The 20,100-nt window shown below is 49.2% G+C and overlaps 4 protein-coding genes across 4 annotated transcripts; 3 read left to right on the top strand and 1 right to left on the bottom strand.

The window, feature by feature from the left end:
- The first annotated feature begins 29 nt into the window (after positions 1-29).
- BDP55DRAFT_656442 (FGGY-family pentulose kinase) lies at positions 30-2,680 on the top strand. Its single transcript, XM_060574374.1, has 5 exons — positions 30-350; positions 456-486; positions 561-686; positions 773-1,345; positions 1,431-2,680. The coding sequence occupies exons 1-5, from the start codon at positions 346-348 to the stop codon at positions 2,487-2,489; spliced, it is 1,794 nt and encodes a 597-aa protein (XP_060432291.1). The 5' UTR covers positions 30-345; the 3' UTR covers positions 2,490-2,680.
- Positions 2,681-3,408: 728 nt separating this feature from the next.
- On the top strand, positions 3,409-5,809 carry BDP55DRAFT_726476 (VTC domain-containing protein; the record flags this gene model as incomplete). The annotated part of the gene is made up of 2 exons (XM_060579156.1): positions 3,409-5,649; positions 5,717-5,809. 2 exons carry the CDS (start codon positions 3,409-3,411, stop codon positions 5,807-5,809), a joined length of 2,334 nt encoding a protein of 777 aa, XP_060432290.1.
- Positions 5,810-6,930: 1,121 nt separating this feature from the next.
- Positions 6,931-9,149, bottom strand: BDP55DRAFT_713408 (uncharacterized protein; the record flags this gene model as incomplete). The annotated part of the gene is made up of 5 exons (XM_060578239.1): positions 6,931-7,402; positions 7,683-7,893; positions 8,009-8,347; positions 8,468-8,903; positions 8,962-9,149. 5 exons carry the CDS (start codon positions 9,147-9,149, stop codon positions 7,266-7,268), a joined length of 1,311 nt encoding a protein of 436 aa, XP_060432289.1. The 3' UTR covers positions 6,931-7,265.
- A 1,337-nt stretch (positions 9,150-10,486) lies between these two features.
- Positions 10,487-12,803, top strand: BDP55DRAFT_738253 (SNF2 family N-terminal domain-containing protein; the record flags this gene model as incomplete). The annotated part of the gene is made up of 10 exons (XM_060580384.1): positions 10,487-10,580; positions 10,683-10,838; positions 10,897-10,927; positions 10,987-11,180; positions 11,233-11,295; positions 11,424-11,562; positions 11,627-12,015; positions 12,102-12,240; positions 12,316-12,496; positions 12,519-12,803. 10 exons carry the CDS (start codon positions 10,487-10,489, stop codon positions 12,801-12,803), a joined length of 1,671 nt encoding a protein of 556 aa, XP_060432288.1.
- Between the last annotated feature and the right edge of the window lie 7,297 nt (positions 12,804-20,100).

Raw genomic sequence — 20,100 nt, 5'->3', positions numbered from 1 at the left:
TCCCGTCCCCTCCCTTTCATCACAGGAAGGGATGAAAAATAAATAAAGGTGTGTGCCGATGATGGAGGTCTAGTCTGGACCTTTCCTTTCCAGTGAACCTTACCTTACCTCCCCCCTCCTGGTCGTGTTGAGGTGCTCTTTTAAGAAAGAGCTCCCGTCACCTCTTTTTTTTTTGTGTTGATCAACAATACCACTATTGCCCAAGAAGCTCTACACCGTCTCACTCCCTCATCACCTCTGCTTTCCTTCTTTGCTTCCGCTATTGACTTCCAAAGGATTTATACGTTCCTCTTCAACTTGTGATCAAGAGCTTACTATTTGAGTAACTCTTTCCCGGTTTGCACAATGGAGTAAGTTCAGCCACTGTTACAGCCAGTTGCCCTCCTTCCTGCGACCAAGCAATTGAACTTGGCCAAAGGTTCACGATGTACACAAGACCTAACAGATATCTTTAGGGTCCAATCCACCGCACCTCCCCAGCTTCTCGTGAGTTCGGCCAGTTTGGAGCTTGTTTTCTTGGTTTTCATAAGCCAGACCATTGACTCGATGAATTCTACTAGGACCACTACATCGGCATCGATGTGGGTACGGGTTCAGCCAGAGCATGCATCATTGACGAGACTGGCGACATCAAAGGCCTTGCCAGCGAGCCCATTAAGCTGTGGCAGCCCGAGACTGGATACTACGTAAGTTACCTCAGAGGCTCACCTGCTTCTATTACTTCAGCAATCGACCCTCATGAGATGTTGTGCTCTGCTGACAATTCTGGAAGGAACAATCCACCTCAGATATCTGGGCATGCATATGCCACTGCGTGAAGCAAGTTCTCGCCGAGTCCAAGGTCGACCCCGATATTATCAAGGGCATTGGATTCGACGCAACCTGCTCTCTCGCCGTCTTCAGCCACGATACGGACGAGCCCGTCGCCGTCACCGGCCCCGACTTTGACAATGCCGATGGCAACGACCGCAATGTCATTCTCTGGTTGGACCACCGCCCCGTCGAGGAGACAGAGAAGATCAACGCAACGAAGCACAACCTGCTCAAGTACGTTGGCGGCACCATGAGCATCGAGATGGAAATTCCTAAGGTTCTGTGGCTCAAGAACAACATGCCCAAGGAGCTCTTCGATCGCTGCAAGTTCTACGATCTCGCTGATGCGCTCACCCACATGGCCACTGGCAACGAGACGCGGAGCTTCTGCAGCACCGTCTGCAAGCAAGGCTACGTCCCTGTCGGTGTTGATGGCAGCGTTAAGGGCTGGCAGGAGGATTTCCTGACTACGATTGGGCTTGAGGACCTTGTCCAGGACGACTTCAAGCGTATGGGTGGTGTCAACGGGGTGGTGAGCCTTTTTTCCTTAAATCCCTGCTCCTCTGTTGCTTCAGCGTCGAGGTAGAAGTGCAATTGACTGACTCGATTTCTCACAGAACGGGAAATCCCAGAGCGCCGGCGAGCTCGTAGGTGGTCTCTGCAAGAAGGCCGCGGCAGAACTCGGCCTTCCCGAGGGTATCGCAGTTGGCGGTGGTGTTATTGACGCCTACGCTGGCTGGATTGGTACTGTCGGCGCCAAGGTCGAGCTTCCGCCAGGCCATCTCGAGGCGGACCAACCTAAGAACGATCTCTCCCAAGCCTTCCACAGACTCGCGGCGGTTGCCGGTACATCTACGTGCCACTTGGCCATGTCCCGAGACGCAGTGTTCGTGCCTGGTGTTTGGGGTCCGTACCGAGACGTCTTGCTCCCTGAGTTCTGGATGGCCGAGGGCGGACAGTCTGCCACCGGCGAGCTCCTTCGACACATTCTCGAAATCCACCCAGCCTTCATCGAGACGAACGCCCTTGCCACAGCCGAGTCAAAGAACATCTATGAGTTCCTAAACTCCCACTTGGAATACATGCGTGAGAAGAGCGGTGCCCCGTCAATCTCGTATCTGGGTCGCCACTTCTTCCTGTACGGTGACTTGTGGGGTAACAGATCACCCGTCGCAGACCCAAACATGAAGGGTGCCGTGGTTGGCTTGAGCAGCGACAAGACCACGGACAACCTGGCCTTGTGGTACTACGGCACGATGGAGTTCATCGCCATGCAGACTCGACAGATTGTTGAGGCGATGAACACGTCCGGACACGAGCTTAACACGATCTTTATGTCCGGCAGTCAGTGCCAGAACCCACTGCTGATGGACCTGATGGCCACCATCTGCGACATGCCTGTGTTGGTACCCAAGTACACCAACGCGGCCGTTGTCCACGGTGCCGCCATGCTTGGTGCCAAAGCGGCGACCGCGACTGAGGATGGCACAACGGAGAATCTGTGGTCCATCATGGATCGCATGAGCAAGCCTGGCCGCCTCGTCAAGCCCGGTACCCTTAAGGGCGAGAAGTTCTTATTCGATGCCAAGTACAAGGTGTTCTTGGAGCAGTGCAAGACCCAGCAGGAGTACAGAAAGCAGGTTGATGCTGCCGTCGACCAGTGGCTCAACAACTAAGCATCTCGGGGATGGACTTTGTGGCGTGAGACGATTAGACGACCTAGGGAATTAGGCCAAGGGGCATTGACGGTCTACAGTAACGGGACTTGGTTTTTCACTGGATGGGCTGTATCAGGAGTTGAAGGGTTAATGAAAATGGTCATTCTTTCATGAGGAAACAAAAAACAATACATTGTTAATACGACGAATTCGTATCCTGCATCAACCCATTTCATGTAGCGATTGAACCGGCGCAATTCTGCCGATGCGGCCATCTGCAAGGTAAGAATTCGCATACCTTCGGCAACAGTCGATGGCGCCCCGCTGGAGGGGTTTCGTAGCTGCAAAGCTGCATCTGTAGCGAACACACGTGCCTCTGAGTGCAGCTGTTGATAGGACAATGGCTGCCGCGCTACGTAACGGGACTGTGGAACTTTGCGGTGCTGGGACGGGAAAGTGGTGGGGCCGCGCGAGAAACACAGACCAAGCTTCGCCTTCTTGCAGGTGCCAAACCCCATCGTCTGCAACTGTCATCCGCGACCATACCTCTTTATCTCTGGTTAGACTGGTGATTGTTTCCACTTCTGTACTTGAACTAGACGACAGGAACTCGCTCGACGGAAAGAGTAGGAAGGATTAGGACTAAGGCAAGGAAGCGAAGGACGAGCTTTTATGTTCGACATCCCCTGTCGCGTGCCAGCCACATCAACCAGCGTTGCCTCGTTACACCCGAACCCGAAGCTTGTTTTTTTCTACTCACGACCTCCCCCTTCGACCAACTCAATCGAGACTTTCCACGGCCAGACTTGTCAGAACATACCTCTATCATCCTCGGCCACTCCAGTCATTATCAACTCACGACATTCCGTATCGAAGCGACTGGAGCGACGCTCCCGCAAATACACACCTCGATCCCTATTTACCACCGACCGTCACAATGCGCTTCGGAAAGACGCTTCGGCTGGCCGTGTACGCGCCGTGGAAGGACAAGTACATCGATTACGCGAAACTCAAGTCGCTGCTGCGAGAAGATAAGTACGACGACGAAGATGTTGCGTGGACCGAGGAGGACGAGAGTCGTTTCTGCGACGAGATCTTCAACGGCCAACTCGAGAAGGTCGCCGCGTTTCAGGAGAAGACCTTCAAAGCCCTGAAAGACCGCATCGAAGCCGCGTTCGAGAAGCTCAAGGAATTGGCCCCGCCGATCAGTGAGGAGGATGAGGGGGCGGACAACGACCAAATCAAGAAGCCCGACGCCGCGACGGCGCAGAAGCTGAAGGATATTGAGACGGAGCTCGATAAGATCACGACCGAAATCTCGGAGCTGAAGAAGTACAGCAACATCAACTATACTGGCTTCCTCAAGATTGTCAAGAAGCATGACCGCAAGAGGGGCGATAGGTACAAGGTGCGACCGATGATGCAGCTGAGCCTTGCGAAACGACCCTTCAACTCGGAGCAGGGGTACTCTCCCTTGCTCAATAAGCTGTCCATCATGTACTATGCCATTCGGCAGCAGTTGGACGATGGTGCCGGCGACGCACAGCCGCTGGATCTCGAGAGCCAGGGAGAGACGCGGCACGGCGAGCGATACACTGCCCACAAGTTCTGGGTCCACCCGGATAACCTGCTGGAGGTCAAGACGTATATTATGAGACGTCTGCCGGCCCTTGTCTACAGTGAGCAGTCAGCCAAGGAGCTGGATGGAAGCAACGACCCGACCATCACCTCTCTTTACTTTGATAACTCAAAGTTCGATTTGTACGGGAAGAAGGTGGAGCGCAAGGCGGAGGCGTCTTCGCTGCGCGTGCGTTGGTACGGTCAGTTGAGCGCAAAGCCTGAGTTGTTCATCGAACAGAAGATTGTCGGAGAGCAAGGATCTAGCGAGGAGCGTAAATTTCCCATCAAGGACAAGTACATCAAGCCCTTCATCGACGGCACCTACAAGATGGAGAAGACGGTGGAGAAGATGGAGCGTCAGGGCCAGCAGGCGGAGGTGGTGGAGAACTTCAAGAGCACCGTCGAGTCCCTCCAGGGTTTCATGCAGGAGAACAAGCTACAGCCCGTCTTGCGCGCAAACTATGTTCGTACAGCTTTCCAGAAGCCCGCGGACGACCGCGTGCGCATCTCCATCGACACAGAGGTGGCCTTCATCCGCGAGGACACGCTAGATAGAGACAGACCCTGCCGCGACCCGACAGAATGGCACCGTCTCGACATTGACGGCCGGAACCTGACATACCCGTTCAAGGATATAAACCAGAGCGAGGTCTCACGTTTCCCCTACGCCATATTGGAGATTAAGCTGAGAGAGGACCCCAACCGCAAGCGTCCTGCGTGGATCACGGATCTGATGGCATCTCACTTGGTACACCCTACGCCCCGCTTCTCCAAGTTTGTCCACGGCATCGCCTCCTTGTTCGAGGACTTTGTCAACAACCTGCCCTTCTGGTTGAGCGACCTGGAGGCAGACATCCGCAAGGACCCGCAGGTGGCTTTTGAGGCCGAGGAGCAGCGCAAGGCACAGAGAGCCGAGGACGAACAGGCCGTCGGCAGCTTTTTGGGCAATAAGGTGAGCTCTTATAAGATATCCAAGAGCTCGCCGGCCGGCCAGTCGTACCTCGCCAACAGGATGGCCGCCGAGAGCTCGCGTTCCCAGCCGAGACCCGTCAACGACGAGTCCCAGCAGTCGTCAAGCCGCCAGAACGGCGAGAGCTCCAACGGCCAGAGGAGTTACGGAACGCTGTCGTCCGTGCTCCCCGGCTTCTCTCTGTCCAAGTACTCGCAGGCGCGGAGAGCACAGAAGAACCAGCAACAGCTGCCTGAGGGCGTCGTTGAGCCGACAGAGTGGATCAAGAACTCCGGCGAGCTCAAGATTGAGCCCAAGGTGTGGCTGGCCAACGAGCGCACGTTCCTCAAGTGGCAGCACATCTGCATCTTGCTCGGCGCGCTCGCGGTGTCGCTGTACACGGCCGCCGGAGAGAACTTCCTGGCCGAGGTCATGGGTGTCGTGTATATCTGCATTGCCGTGTTCGCGGGTGTCTGGGGCTACGGTATGATGAGGCTGCGGAGGAAAATGATTATCGGCCGCAGCGGCAAGGACTTCGACAACCTTGTCGGGCCGTTGATTATCAGCATCGCGTTGATGGCTGCGCTGGTGATCAACTTTGTGCTTGCCGTAAGTTCTACCTTTCGCTGAGATCCCTGAAAGGGTGGGAGTCCAAATAACTAACCTGAGATGATAGTTCCGCGGCGCTCTTGAGAGGATGGAGGCAGCCAAGGAGGTGCTCAACATTGGTAATGCCACTGGCGAGCCTATCCGACAGGAGCTCATCTAAGGGTTGGTGGAGTGAAGTAAAGTAAGAAAAAAGCGTTGACTGACGGAGTACTCGCGAGTGCCCACTTCTCTTTGTAAGCTGTGGTTGTTTGCGTTTGCATGGTTTGATTCGTGTGCTGCATTTGGATCGGTGCTCTTCCGTTTTTATTTGGTACTGGTCATGATACCAGTCGACCCGAAGGTAGAAGAAGCGTTGTTGTACAAGATAAACCATGGCGTGATAATCGATATTCTGTGTGTATGTTTGTGTCTCGGATGACTTTGGCATGGAGTGAAGTGAGATGCTGTCGAGGGTATTCCTGAAATCGGTATGTTGTACACGCTTCCCTTCTCGCTTGCGTATATGACGTTAGAAGACAACGTTTAGAGCTGTCTTGCCGCCTAGAAGCTATCTTGCATATGCTAGTTAGCTGCCTAGGATGCCTAGCTTCCGCAATCAGATATCAGAAAGTGGCTGTCTGTGAGAAGGACCGTATTGTTGTCAAAGGCTGTGAGATGTCTTCAGCGATGTCTAGGAGGGCCGCCGGCGAAGTGACCGCACCTTTGAGTCCTCTCGCAATCCTCACATCGTGAGGTGCCAGTTTGATCCATATTGAGTGAGTGTCTTCGCCCTGATACGATACATTCGGCCTAGGTGTCATCGTGCTTGTTGAAGTCCTTATTCTCGCGAGACTTGAGCCTACGAATAGCAGAGTACAGCAGTGGAAGATCTTAAACTTGTAGTCGAAAGCTTAACAGATGCCACTACCCGAACGCTGTTAAACCAAATATGCCCGCGTGCTCCTCATCATTGATGCACTAGTATTTAATCCTTAAGAGCCCGGATACTCCGCAGCCCTCCTTTCTGCAGGAATCCCTCGCCGTAGTGCTTCTGATGCCAACTTTATTGAGCTCGAGGTGGAAAGACACGCAGCCCATTGGGGGGATCTAGCGCGGGACCTGATAAGTCGTCATTTCCGCCATACCGGCAAGGACGGTAAGGAAAGAACACAATGCCTTCTTCTACCTTGTTTGGCAGTGGGTAATTATTCCGGTGGATGGAACACTCTTAGAACGGAGAGCAAGAGTGTAATGTGGCATTATGTTGGGAACACATAATTTGCCTATCCGAAGGTACGATTTCACACACAATCATGGGGGCTCTAGTAAAACCACAGCTCACAAAGGTCCAGATCCATAATCTCGAGATTGAGGTCTCAGAACTGAAGAACGGACAAGGCTCTGAAACCTTTGTAGCGTGCATACTCCTCAGACCTCAACGCCCCCAAGGCTTCTTCATTTTATCTTAACGAGGAATTGAAGGTAAGAAGAGCCCCCTCCCATCCTCCCCGGACTTGTTCGTCTACCGTAGTCGCCCTCTACTTGTTTCTCCGCCCCCCTCCGCCCATATTCCGCCCCGAACGCTGCCTCCGTCCAGCCCTAACCCCACACCATCGGCCCTGTCTTCGTCAGGAAACTTATACTACTGCCTCTTCTTCTTCTTCTTCTTCTTCTTCTTCTTCTTCTTCTTCTTCTTCTTCTTCTTCTTCTTCTTCTTCTTCTTCTTCTTCTTCTTCTTCTTCTTCTTCTGCTGCTGCAGCTTCAGCGGGGCTGGCTGTACGAGTTGAACGTGGGGCCGACATAAATTAGTGGAGGAGACAGCTGAGGCATATGTTGCGCTTGTAGCGTGAGCATGTGGTCGATTTATGCTTCGGGCCCCAAATTCCTCTGTGGTTGAACTAGCCGCATTATAGATTCCCTGGCGGCATCCACCTGGCGTTGCTTATTCTGGGTCATCAAGTGCCTCAACAACTGATTGTCTGTGAGACTCGCAAAATTGGAGTTCGTTGCGAGAGTGTTCGAGAGGTCCTGCTTCGTCACTCGAGTCGTCTGACCGGGACTAGAAGGTATAGACAGTGGTGTTGTAGGATACTCGTAGCCGGCATCGAAACAGTTGGCCGAGTGGTCAGACGAGTGTGAGAGCGGAGGAGTCTGCTGCTGCGGAGTCTGGGGTGCCTGCTGGGGTGCAGCGGGTGTAGGCGCAGCCGCTAGGGAAGGCGCAGACGTTCTTAGACCATTGTAGCCCGAAGATTCTGGAGGGCTCTGCTAAAAAGAAGAAGAAAAATTGTGATTAGTTTGGGAACTTGATTTCTTGCACATTTTGCTGTTCTTGTCGACTTGGCTTGGGATTTGTTAATGGTCTTGTAGACGCTTGACTCACCTGATACAGTTCTGATATAATCTGCTGAGGTAGCGATGGTTGTGGGGGTGGGGGATGACATCTTCTATGGTGGTCTCTGAGATGTCTTGGAGAGAGAAACCCAACATCGTTATAGAAGCAGTCTTGTTTGAAGCATCGTAGTTTCTGGTGATGTCTCGTTGACTGGTTCATTAGTTGTGAGGCTGAAGAGTACTCAACTACAGCTTTATCGCATCCATAGACGGAACACACAAATGAGGACGGCCCATATTCTTCTTTGAAAGCGGTGAAGTCCTCGGAAGAAGCGTTGGACAATTTATCTCTCTTAAGAGGTCTACGACGTAGGTATAATAAATTCTTCTGACAGACGATAGCAATATGGCATCCTTAGGGTAGGGCGAGTCTCTGCGCAATAGCAATCACCAATTAGCAAATCTGCGTCGTGTCACATAACACTGGACAGAAGAATCAAGTTAGAACCGTATCATCCGATTTCTTTGTCGTTTTGCGCAACTCGAGGGCTTCTTGGACTAGTGCTTTCATTGAGGGAAGGCTTTCGAGCCAATGCAAACGAGGGTCAAGGCTTCCTGCATTGGAGATCCGCGTGTCGTCTTCTTCCTCAAGATCGAACCAACGGGATAGCTCAATGACTTCTTCTCGAATGCTCGAAGGATCGGGTGTGCAAAGTCCTTGACTAAGCTCAAGGCACCCCAGTAGGTGCTCAATCCAGTACTCAGATGCATAGGGAAGAAGCCCATAGAACCCTTGTGCAACGCAGTAAAGATGCTGCGCGCGTTCCAAGGCTTCGTCGGCCAAAGTCAAGCTCTGTGTCAACTGTGCAATACAAGCAGTTGTGATGTCTCGGCAAGAATCTCTCTTACTGATGAACGGCCCACTAGACTGGGCTTGAAGAAATCTGATATCTGACGTCAACCAACCTCTCTATGTTAAAGTAGTTTACCTGAGGTACTTACTTGGGCACAGTGCCGTGGACGAACACCATGGTTGCACCTGGACCATCCTCAATGAATGGTTTGCAAAGACCCAATACATTCGGAAACGGCTTCGTCCTATCATTGACTATAGTTAAATCGGCATAGAGTACTCGACCTAGCCGTAATTCAAACTTCCTCATAAGCTGGCCGCCCTTTAAAAACACCATCCAGCCAAATATTCGTCATAACTTCGACATATCCATCGCTTAACAACGACTCATAATACTTGTGAGAATCTTATAATATCTAGGTATAATCGGCCATAATACAAAAGATCGGGAAGTTTATAGCAATTACGCCTCTTCAAGGTCTTTCAGAAAGGCCTCCACCCTCATTATAGGCTCCTGGATATTATCAGTAGTCTCCAACACCTATAATACTAGGTAAACCCAAAAGAACATCCCAATATTCCCGTTAGTTCTCCATCTTCCTTTCGCTTTGAACAAGAGCCCCCAAACCTTCTGCTCTTTTGAGGGTTATTTCCCGGATCTCAGTGAGGACTATTTCGGGACGCAGCCATTCAGTTCCTCATTAATAGCTTCTAGGTGACTTAGAACAATCAAGCCGACATCCTTACAAACAGATAAAGACTACTTTCCAATTATTAGTTTTGGTCTTCCCTTCAAGTTTCTCGCTATACTTAGAATATCCTAGCTAAATACGAACAATCTAAAATTGTTTTATATCTCCGCCAACTTCGTCAGGGTCTTGATTAATTCTCCGTATTCCGACGACCCAATCTCATCGATACCATCGATAACCAGGCGCAGGTCCTCGAAAAAGTTGAACAGCTTTGAGATAATCTCTTACAAAAATGATGACGAAGGTATTTTCCCAGAAATAACACACTCTTTATGCATGAACGAGGCCGTCTCCGGGACAAGGTCCAGAATCTGGACACATATACTTCGCAGAACCTGTAGATCAGGCCCCAGTTACGGGTATCCATCTGATTCTAGATAACGAATGGCAACTAGTTTCTTCATCCCGCCCCGGTTTTCGCGCAGCTTTGGACTCATGCGGTCGTGAGTTGCTTGAGTTATTCCACCGCGAAGGTATCAGCATCGATATTTTGGGACTACCAGCTGATCAAGAGGCTATCGATGATGATTCTGGCATACAACTTTGAGCAACGATATATAGGCCACGGAAACTGGCCCAAGAGTCGGTAGTACGCTTCAAAATGCCGAGCTTTATCTCCAAGATCCCACTTTCTCTCTCACAGACGTCAAATACTTCAATCCGTAACGCTTTACTAATACAAAGGGAAGTCGAACTATCGACTTCTGACTTATTCACTCCGATAGGAGCGAAGTCTTATCTAACAAGGAAGAGACACTAGTGGCCATAGATGTACTAAAGAGCGTCACTTCAACAACTGTGCGGCATGAGATGAGCGGCTCATATTACCTTCAGAAAAATCTGCAAAGATGAGAACATATACCTAGCAGCCTTTGAACGGGGCAATACTCAACTCAGCTAAATAAGTCACCAGACGCAAGGCATGACGTTTATGCTTGAACGGGAAAGTGGCTGGCGGTTAGATGAACCTGATGGAGATGTGTGTCCCGGCACATCGAAGAGCTTGGGCGAACAACGTAAGACTGCTATCTATCGTTCATTATTATTTAGCTGACTGTCTAGATATATCAACAACGTCAACTCGTCGTTTCGCTGCACACCCCCTACTCCTTTTCGAGGCGGGATTCTTGCCGATCTTACGGGTCTGGGCAAGACCCTTAGTATGATATCACTTATTGCCCATGATAAGCTTTCTGAGAGTGGATCGCAATTCAATAGACAAGATACGAACTCGTTAGGTTCTGGTGAGACACTTGTTGAAGTGCCTCTCTCACGTATGTCTTTGAATGTGTGGGATCCTGCCTGAGTGTAACTGACGGTTTTATGTTTTAGTTCTCGACAACTGGGAGATGGAATTGTGCAAGTACGTGGCCCTACAGACCGCGCGTCTGGTAGATTTGATAAAATAAGAAACTTTTATAGACACCTTTCTGGGAATCACTTCAACTGGCGTCGTCATCACGCACAAAACCAACTGCGAGACATGTGTCACTTGAGCACGAGTGACATCATCCTCACGACCTATACGACACTTGCGAAGGAGTGGAAAGCTCATGTAAAAGCCAACGCAAGCCCAGTTTTCTCACATCAGTGGCATCGCATCATTTTGGACGAAGGTATGCGTCCTCGATTGTCATGCTAATAGTGCGAGCTGACTTTTGGACATAGCACATGAGATCAAGGACCTCAAAACAGCAAAAGCCCAAGCCATATGTGAGCTAAGAGGTGACTGTAAGTGGGTGGTCACCGGAACACCAATCCAGAATCGGCTTTCCGAGCTCCACAGCTTACTTTACTTCCTTGGGGTGTATCCGTATGATGACAAGAAAGCCTTCGACAGGGACATAACGAACGCCTAGCTTGGTGGAGAAGAGACCGGATCAGAAGCGTTGAGGAAAGTTCTAAGCTATGTTATGTTGAGACGTTCGCAAGACGCGATAGCCTTACCACAACGACGAGATCACCGGCGGCACCTTCATCTCAGCCCCCAGGAGCAAAGTATGTACGACATTGTCAAAACCAAAATCATTGAATTTCTCGACAATGCGCTAGCATCTTCCAGAGGAAAAGACAGCTACAGTAACGCATTAGAGAAGATTAATGCTCTGGGGCTTGTCTGCGAATTGGGATGCTTTCAGAAGTTGAACCTTCAACAGACCCCTGGGAAGCCTGCGTCTTCTACGAGACTCCTGCCAAGAACACCAGATCGACAGTCAACTCCGCTTACACCCGGAGGAGAAACAGAGGAGGACGATGATAATCAATATGGCGCCATTGCCGAAGAAATCGACAACTTCTGTCCGCCTCTGACCAGGCTTGGGTCTAACTGGACTCAAGAGCCAAGCGGCATGCTCTGTGGCGCCATGCCCACAGATCAATGGCCGACCAAGATCAGAACTCTTGTCGACGATATCAAAGGCTGCATTCCAGGAACAAAAAGGTTGCACCGAGGTCCCTTCCAACCCGGATAATGTAGCTGACGAGTCCAGTGTGGTTGTTTTCGTACCGAACATCCATTCTTGATGTCGCTGAACTAGCTCTCAACGACGCCGGAATATACTGCGCCAAGGTTGATGGAAAGAAAAAGTTAAGCAAGAGGAGTCGTATCATTGACGACTTCTCAAAGGCTGATGTGGTGTCCGTACTTTTGTTGTCATTGGGTTGCGGCGCCGTCGGGTATGTCACGCCCGTTCGCTGGCGCTGAGCCGTGTCAGCATCAAGCAATATCTAACTCTAATATCCTCTTACTAGTTTGACGCTCACTGCTGCTTCGAGAGCATATCTACTTGAGCCACAATGGAATCCGTCTATCGGGGAACATGCCCTGGCGAGAATCCACAGAATAAGACAAACTCAAGAGGTCACGACTGTTCGATTTGTGATCAGCAACTCCATTGAACAGGTCTGTGATGCTGAATTCCGTGGTGGAAAGGTACTGACAGACGTGGTCATAGTATGTCTTTGATATCCAAAATGGGAAGCGGGACCTCATGAGTCAGTCTCCTGAGCGCAAAGCCTGCCACAAGTCGTCAATTGACAGCCAAACTACAGGTAAATCAGACAAATTTTCTCTACGCGCAATTTATCATCTGACGGATTTCGAAGCAATTGCGTCAGCTTCTAAGATAGACGATTTGCTAGACAGCGAGTCACATCCAGACTGTGTTGGTCGGGGCCACAGTACTAATCAGAATCTGGTATTGGTCTATTGGCTCCTTCGAGCTCAGGTAACAGCATGATATGTACTGAGGTGGTCTTCTAAGCAAGGAACTAACTGCTAGAAAGCACTTGAGGTTATTGCGGAACGAACTTGGACTCTTCAAAACTCTCGTCAAACCACCGCGGACAAGAGACTTTCTTTTATGTTTATGAAGTTAGCAGCGATGCAGCCTGGATCCCGCAATATAGAGGAAGGGCGTCGTAGCTTCTAAAGCGGTATGGACTAATCCACTTCAATCATCAAAAGTTCAAATCTAGGCAGTAGCAAGGATTGGTATGTATGCCGATGCTATGAAATAGCTCATAATACCAGCCAGTACCGGAGTGTAAAGGAGGCGACCCTCATCCATAATGTCACTCTTCAGAACGATTCTCACCATCAGAACAAAAAGACCAAAAAATAAGAACTAGAAATGGATGGAGGGGGGATACTGACCTTAGTCTAAACCAGCACTGGCCTCATTGGAGTATTTGTTTTAATGTCGACTCTGCGTCAGAGTCGAAACCACTCGGCCAAATCGACCGGGGGTGCTGGTGACAGGAACAGTGAATAGGCGCCTTGAGTAGTAGGGTGGTAGCCTTGCAGGTTGTTTAGATGAAGAAGGGCAGGAAGGAGTGGCGTAGATATAAGAAGATGTGCTTGCCTAACGGGGACTGGCGGCGTTGAGATGGAAGGCACTCACTTGATCGCACCTGGGTAGTATGCGGTTCTACCTAAGGAGCTCCGCTCTGGATGATTCATCCGGTGGTGGTACGAAGGGAGTCTATTATACTTGGAAAGATTCAAGGAGACATTACCCACACGAGGCTTGGAGATGGCATCGACTTTAACAGACCTGTGGACCTGACCCCCTCGGCATTTCTACATAGTATCTCGCCTTTCAACGCTTCTTTCGTCGATGGTCTTGTCTTATGTTTTCGATTCTACCAGGAGTGGAGAGCTGTCGATCAGACCAACATTTGATTGTCAATCGGATGGCATCTGAGCGACCACCGGTGTATGAACCCGTGCAGATGACACAGTCGAGAGATGGAGGTGAACTGGGATTGATACAACTAGTGGTTTTGTGGTTGGATAAGTATAGCAAATGATTGCCGCTAACTTTTTTGTTCGGTACTAAACAATGAATATGCCTGGGAGGTGATGATATGATAGCCAAAAGACAGATGGAGGATCGACTTTAGTGCTGGGGGTGGCCGTTCACGAAAGCAAGTATGCAGGGCTGATCGGTTTGTTTTCATTTCAGTATACCATATCCAAGCTTGTACTCCCAACTTTTTTATCAGGTTGAGCTCAAGGTTAAGGAATTAGCCATCGTCTTCTCCCCCAGACATTGCGATAGACAGCCATGAGAGAGTCACTGTACATCCTCCAACCCACCATGCAGAAGTAGACGGTCTTGTGAGTAGAGATAAAGAGGACTCGGTAACACAATCTGGACAAGTGATTCATAGATCCGGCTCCCTCACGGTCGTCAGGAAGTTACTTTGTCCTAGGTAAGGACGAATGACAAAGATTGGAAGACGTATTCGAGGCAAGAGCGACGAAGTACCTATGTGGCCTAGCGTGCCTCTAACCCGCTCCTTCCCATACCTTTCATACCTGCTTGCCTCACTTGCACCTTCCATACCTGCCGCGAGAGGCTTTTGTATACCCCCTTAACTCTATTCTTGTCACCAGCCAGCAGGCGCCCCTTTGGGGGTCAGGTCAAAACTGGCTGGTTGGTGGAGTGCTTCAAGTCCGCGAACAGCCTAATCGATGAAGGCTTAGAGGTCCCGTGTTCGAGTCCCAGCAAGTGCGCCCAGAGATGTAGCCCCCATTCACCATCGGGGGGGAAGGGGGGGGGGGTGAACTCTTTTGTTTTTTTGCTCTCAGGTCAGGTAGAGAGGCGCGTGTTATGTATACTACCAAGCCAGACTATTGACACCAACGCGATCAGCCGTCAGTCGAGAAAGATTGAATACTTTATCCGATCTAAGAATAATACTATAGAGCATCGATATCCCCTTGTAGTCTAAGACCAGACATTGGAAGTCTACGAGTAGACAGGCAGAAGCAGTAGCAGCAACATTGGAGAGAGCCGCTCGTGCTCTTCGCAGCGACTAGTAGACTCGTCGTCACCTGAACCCAGCTGTCACTTTTTGCAAAAAGTTTCCCGGTCGACGAATTACGGAGAAAACGCTGCCGCTGCCGCAGAAGCATCACCCGGGCGCCATTTCCCCGTCTACTTCGCCGGACGCCATTTGGTCCGTCAATACGGTTCGGCTGAAAATATCAAAGGCAAACCGACGAATAAGAACACGAGAATGGCGCGAGCGTAATTACAGTACTGATACAATCGGAATATACTGCTAAAGAGCATCATACCCTCTGCACACTGGTCCATACAAAATACAAATCACGCATCCAGAAGATTAAGCAGGATCCTTCACTTCTTCTAGCTGACGCTTCCAGCCAAGGTATTCTCCAGTCGCGTGTAGTCGATATCGAAAGCTGTGATATGCTATGGCCCAGTGCATGAATGTGATAGCAGGTGGTCACAAGGTGGGTCCGGAGCGGAACAGACTCCGGGATAGCTCACGGCATGCGGAAAGGGAAATGGCATCGCCGGCAATAGTCTGTGAGTTCAAAGGATGGGCGCCAGAATTCACGAGTTTGGCATGTTGAGGTAGCTTTCTGATCATCTAGGAAAGTTCAGGGTCCAAGAGTCTGCCCAGTGCTTAGGTTGAACTCTGTAGATAACCTCTGGATCGTGGTTCAGTGTGCCAAGAAGGTTGGACTGATCTCTGTCCACCAGCGTGTTTCGAGGGGGGGTTCTCCGTGTCTCCGCGGCTGTCTTTGTAGTCCATTGGGGTGGTGGACTTGAACGTGAGCAATGAGATGCAGGCAAAGGCTGCTGCTTATCAGACTAACTTCTCCACCGTTTGGCCGGAGCTACTTTGCCGGAGGTCGGAGTGCCGAGGACTTACTATATCGGGGACATGAGAGGGTTGAGCAAGATATGCCGCGGCGGGAGAGAGTGTCGAGATACAGCGAAGATCATGTGGACAAGTATTTGGAGGTCTATACAAGGCCTTTAATATGGAATCAGAAAGACGGCTTCCAGAATACCAGAGACCCCGGACCCGGTTGTCACACCACCTGGGCGACAGGTCGAAACGCGAGATCCAGAGTTACACCAGGAAGATCCTTTAGATTGAGGAACATGTCAGACCACCGGTCCACCGATGGTAACGGCGGGGAGTAACATCGTCGGTTCGCTAGACCACGTCAGATTCATAGCGCGAATAGCAGCCGGCACATTGATGTTGGAGAAGCTGTGGGCAGTAGCTGGCGACCAGTCGATGACGTAAGAGAGAGTTTTGTCGCTTTGCTGCGGTAGAGGGCGCAGGGCGGCCATGGCAAGGCGAACGGGGTGGATGCCGGAAGTGTCGGACATTGGTTTCTGGAGGCGGCAGCGTCGAGGTCCGGTGGGCGGCCATCCGAGTCTGCTGGAGTCTGGTTCGGAGCCGGGTATCACGACATAAAGTAAAGGCCTTTGAAGAAGAGTTGACTCTGGGCAAATGTTTCGCTCACGAGACGAAGACGGCGGACCCTGAGAACGGTTCTGTTGGAAAAAAGGCCTGGGTCGTTCGAGACAGGAACCAGTTCCGGACACAGACGTAACATACCGTAGAAACTCGAGCAACTCGAACTTGCGCTAGCCCGTGCCAGCCCTGCTAGCGCTCTGGCAGAATCGTAATACTGCCTAAAGTGGTTAAATGCGGCCGCTACCTATTTTTGGCGTAGGTTAACATTTTGATCGATCTGACTAATAAGAGCTCGCCATCGAGGCCGGACCTATAATTAATATAATTCAATAATTATTTTAGCTTTTTCGTCGGTTTTAAGCTTTTTTTATTAAATTAGTAAAAAGGGTAAAAGTGTTAATTAGAAATAGTTATACGTAAGTAACCGAGCCCCTAATTATCCCCTAGCCTACTACCTCTAACGGGCCCTTATTTATATAGCGGTTAGACTATCGGGTCGACGAACTACCTATTAATACTATTACGGACTTCTTTTATTATGAAAATATATTTTAACCCGTTATTTAGAATAGCGAAGTCTAGAATCTCTTTTTATAATATCTCTTATTTAATATAGGCTTTTATATTAAAAAGCTCCTACTTAATATAATCGATGGCCTTGGCGGGTACGTCTTTAATCTAGATCTCGTCGACCTAGCTATTATTAGGCCGAATAAATATTCCGCACTATAGGAAGGCCTGGTTGATTATTAAGCCCTTCTTATAGGCTAATTTAGTAGCTGCCGTCTCGACTGTTTTAGTGACTATTATTCTCTTTATACCCGTCTCCTACTTGAGCTCCTTTTATTTATTTAGCGCTTTTTCTTCTTCGTTAAGTATATAAACGTCGGTTGTTTTTAAAAGCTATTATTTAAAGGGCTTATTGACTGCGGTATTAAGAGGTTGGAGGAGGGAAGTGGTCCTTAGCGGTATGAGGTAGGGTATAATATGGTGCTAATATAATAATATAAGGATGGAATCTATCTTATAGAAGGAAGCGATATCTATTATTAATAGGTACTTGTCTCCCTTAGTTAGCGTTATTAATTCCTCTTTAATCTATCTTTTGAATAAGTACTTATTATTGTAGGTAATCTTGTTAAACTTAACTATTATTCCTTTTATGTATAATAGGCCCTCTTTTTTTTATAATTAACCTCCTTCTTTTACGGGCTTATTGTAGAATATTATTTTTGGTTTAATTTATTATATATCGTCGGTAAAAATATAAAGTATTAATATGGCCTGCCGTTTACCCTAACCGTTATGGTCGCTCTTACTAACTACGGTTTTAGTCTTAACGTCGTTATATATATAACCGTTTAAGTATTTAAAAGGAACTAGGGTCTCGTCGAAGTTAAGAATTTATAAGTTAAGAAATCGACGGGCTAGATTTCTAAATAAATCTCTGATATTAGACCGCTTTACCTTAGCTAGGGCTATTTGATTAATTTGTTAAATAAAGGAAAGAAAGCTATTAATAATTTTAAAGTACTTAGTGGGTAACTTCGTTATCTATTTAGTAAGTCGACGTTAGGTAATTTTTATATGATTCTAGAAGCTACGAAACTAACCGGGGGAAAAAATAAAAAGATGTTTATTATTTAGGTTCTGCTAGGTGAAAATCCGCTTAGTGGTCCTTTTGAACTAACTAGTATTAACGAGCTTTCTTTTACTTTGTTATTGGTAGAAGGTGTTGTATAGTGCTATTTCGAGCTCTGGCTATTAAGGGTGGTAGGTATAGTTGGAGGATTAATTAACGATTGATTTATGGTTTTGATATTAGGAGATAACCGTGCTTTGAGGGACTTTGAACTAATCTATAGCTTCCTAGTATATAGGACGTCTATATATCCTTAAGAGCTCGGTCTTGCCCTAGCGTAGCTTTGGGGGGTAAATTAATTCTTTATCGAGCTTCTTTATACGGTAATACTTTAAAAATATTAGGATATTAACTTTAGTATTATAGGTATAGTAGTACTGGCGGTGTTTGATTAGGCTATTTTGCGGTATATATTTCCGGTCTTTAATAGGGGTAGGAGTAGGCCTACGGCGCTTAGCTATTGGAGGTATAATTGGTATTTTTGCTGTATTTAAATCCTTTTTGGTAAAGGCCTATCGTGAGGGTATCGTGGGTATATTGACGAGGCCCGTGGTAGAGGTATAATTAGAGGTATAATTAATAGTATAATTAGTGGTTAAATCGGTGATGTAATTGGTGGAAGTGGGTAGTTAGGTAGGAGTAAAAAATGGAAAATAATCACTTACCGCCTTCCGTATACGGTTTAGTCGATTATATAATCGGATAAAACTGATCCCTCGAAAGGGCTTAGTGTGGGCCGCTAGCAGGGCTGGCACGGGCTAGCGCAAGTTCGAGTTGCTCGAGTTTCTACGGTATTGATTGGGCGGCTGGGCAACAAGCATCTCGAGGGTCACGATCTCGATCGAGGAGTGGTCCAACGGGCGTCGAACTCTTGTTACGGCATCGGATGGTAAAAGCGGTTGACGTGCATGGACGAGGGTGGTAAAAGATGGGTTCGTGGGCTTTAGTGCCGGCGGTGGAGGTGAACAAGTGGTTTGTTGTTGGCAATAATAGTTGGACAAAGCTAGGATTGGGGTTCCTTCGATTCGGGATCCGGATAGGGCGTCCAGTTTGTTCGATGAATGTCATGTACACTAACTACTAGTAAGAAGCGGTTGTTGGGAATTTGGGAACAAGCAACACGGCGCAACCCCCCCAAAAACGAGGCAAACGAGGGACGAAGAAGCTCGGGCAGACGCATGGCCCTGGAGTTGGTGCTAGGCGAGTCAGATTGCGTGGAGAGAGCGGGATGACATACGACGTGGCAGGTTTGGATTTCTTGCATGCCGGCAAGGGAGACTGGGTTTTCCCTTCCTCAACGTCAAACGTGCAGGCCCATTCGCTGTTGTCTTGTCGGGCATCTGCGGCGGCTTGGCCTATCACGACGAACCTCGTTTGCGGTTGCGCGGTTGACTTTTCCCACAGCCACCTGATCTTGGTTCTAAAGGTAATGAGGCACCTCCATCAGCATTAACTGACTGGCGTGGCTCACTAAGAACCCAGCAAAGCAGCAAGCAGCATGTGCACCGTTGGCGTTCCTCTGCTCCCGCGTCTAAGATGAAGCTAAGTAAGGTATCCGTGACACTTGCCTGCCTTGATCTTAGTTATGCCACTTTAGCAAAATGTCACTTACATGAGCATCCGTCCTTCCTACGTTCCTACCCGTACACGTCGTATTAGTGATTTCAAAGTGGGAAGAAGGCAAGGTAGGTAGGTAGGTAGGTAGGTAGTACCCTGACTTGACCTTTCCTGACCGGGCTTACAGACCCGCGACCATCCGGCCAGTGACGGACATCTCCCCCACCGATGTACCTTCTCTTAAGGCGAGAGGATGTATACTAAGGCAGGTAGGTAATTACCTTGAGTAGATCACATCACGGAGGAGAAATGTGAAGCAAGGAACCAGCGACCTGCAGGAGATGAAAACTAGCGAGACATGTCCGCAGCAACTGGAGAAGCTGCAGCCCTGCGTTGGAAAAGAAAAGAAAGAAAAATTCAATGGCATTGGATCTAAAAACGCCGCAGCTGTCGTGTCCTGGTGTCCATCGCCGCTCCGTTGCATCAGTCAATGTACTGCCCCGTCCACTCACTTTGCTTTCCTCCCGTCCCCGGGTGCCCGCTCGCTCATCCTCACACAACACTCAGCTCACCACTTTACCACACTC

The sequence above is a fragment of the Colletotrichum godetiae genome (assembly GCF_030913485.1).
Source record: "Colletotrichum godetiae strain CBS 193.32 chromosome Unknown BDP55scaffold_11, whole genome shotgun sequence".
Lineage (NCBI taxonomy): Eukaryota > Fungi > Ascomycota > Sordariomycetes > Glomerellales > Glomerellaceae > Colletotrichum > Colletotrichum godetiae.
Note: the sequence above shows the minus strand (reverse complement) of the source record. Positions and strands in the feature narration are given on the sequence as shown.

What these genes read in the sequence shown, in the direction of transcription:
- BDP55DRAFT_656442 (XM_060574374.1), top strand. An exon ending in CCGCACCTCCCCAGCTTCTC is followed by an intron (nt 487 to 560) that starts GTGAGTTCGGCC and finishes GAATTCTACTAG; the next exon opens with GACCACTACATCGGCATCGA. An exon ending in AGCCCGAGACTGGATACTAC is followed by an intron (nt 687 to 772) that starts GTAAGTTACCTC and finishes CAATTCTGGAAG; the next exon opens with GAACAATCCACCTCAGATAT.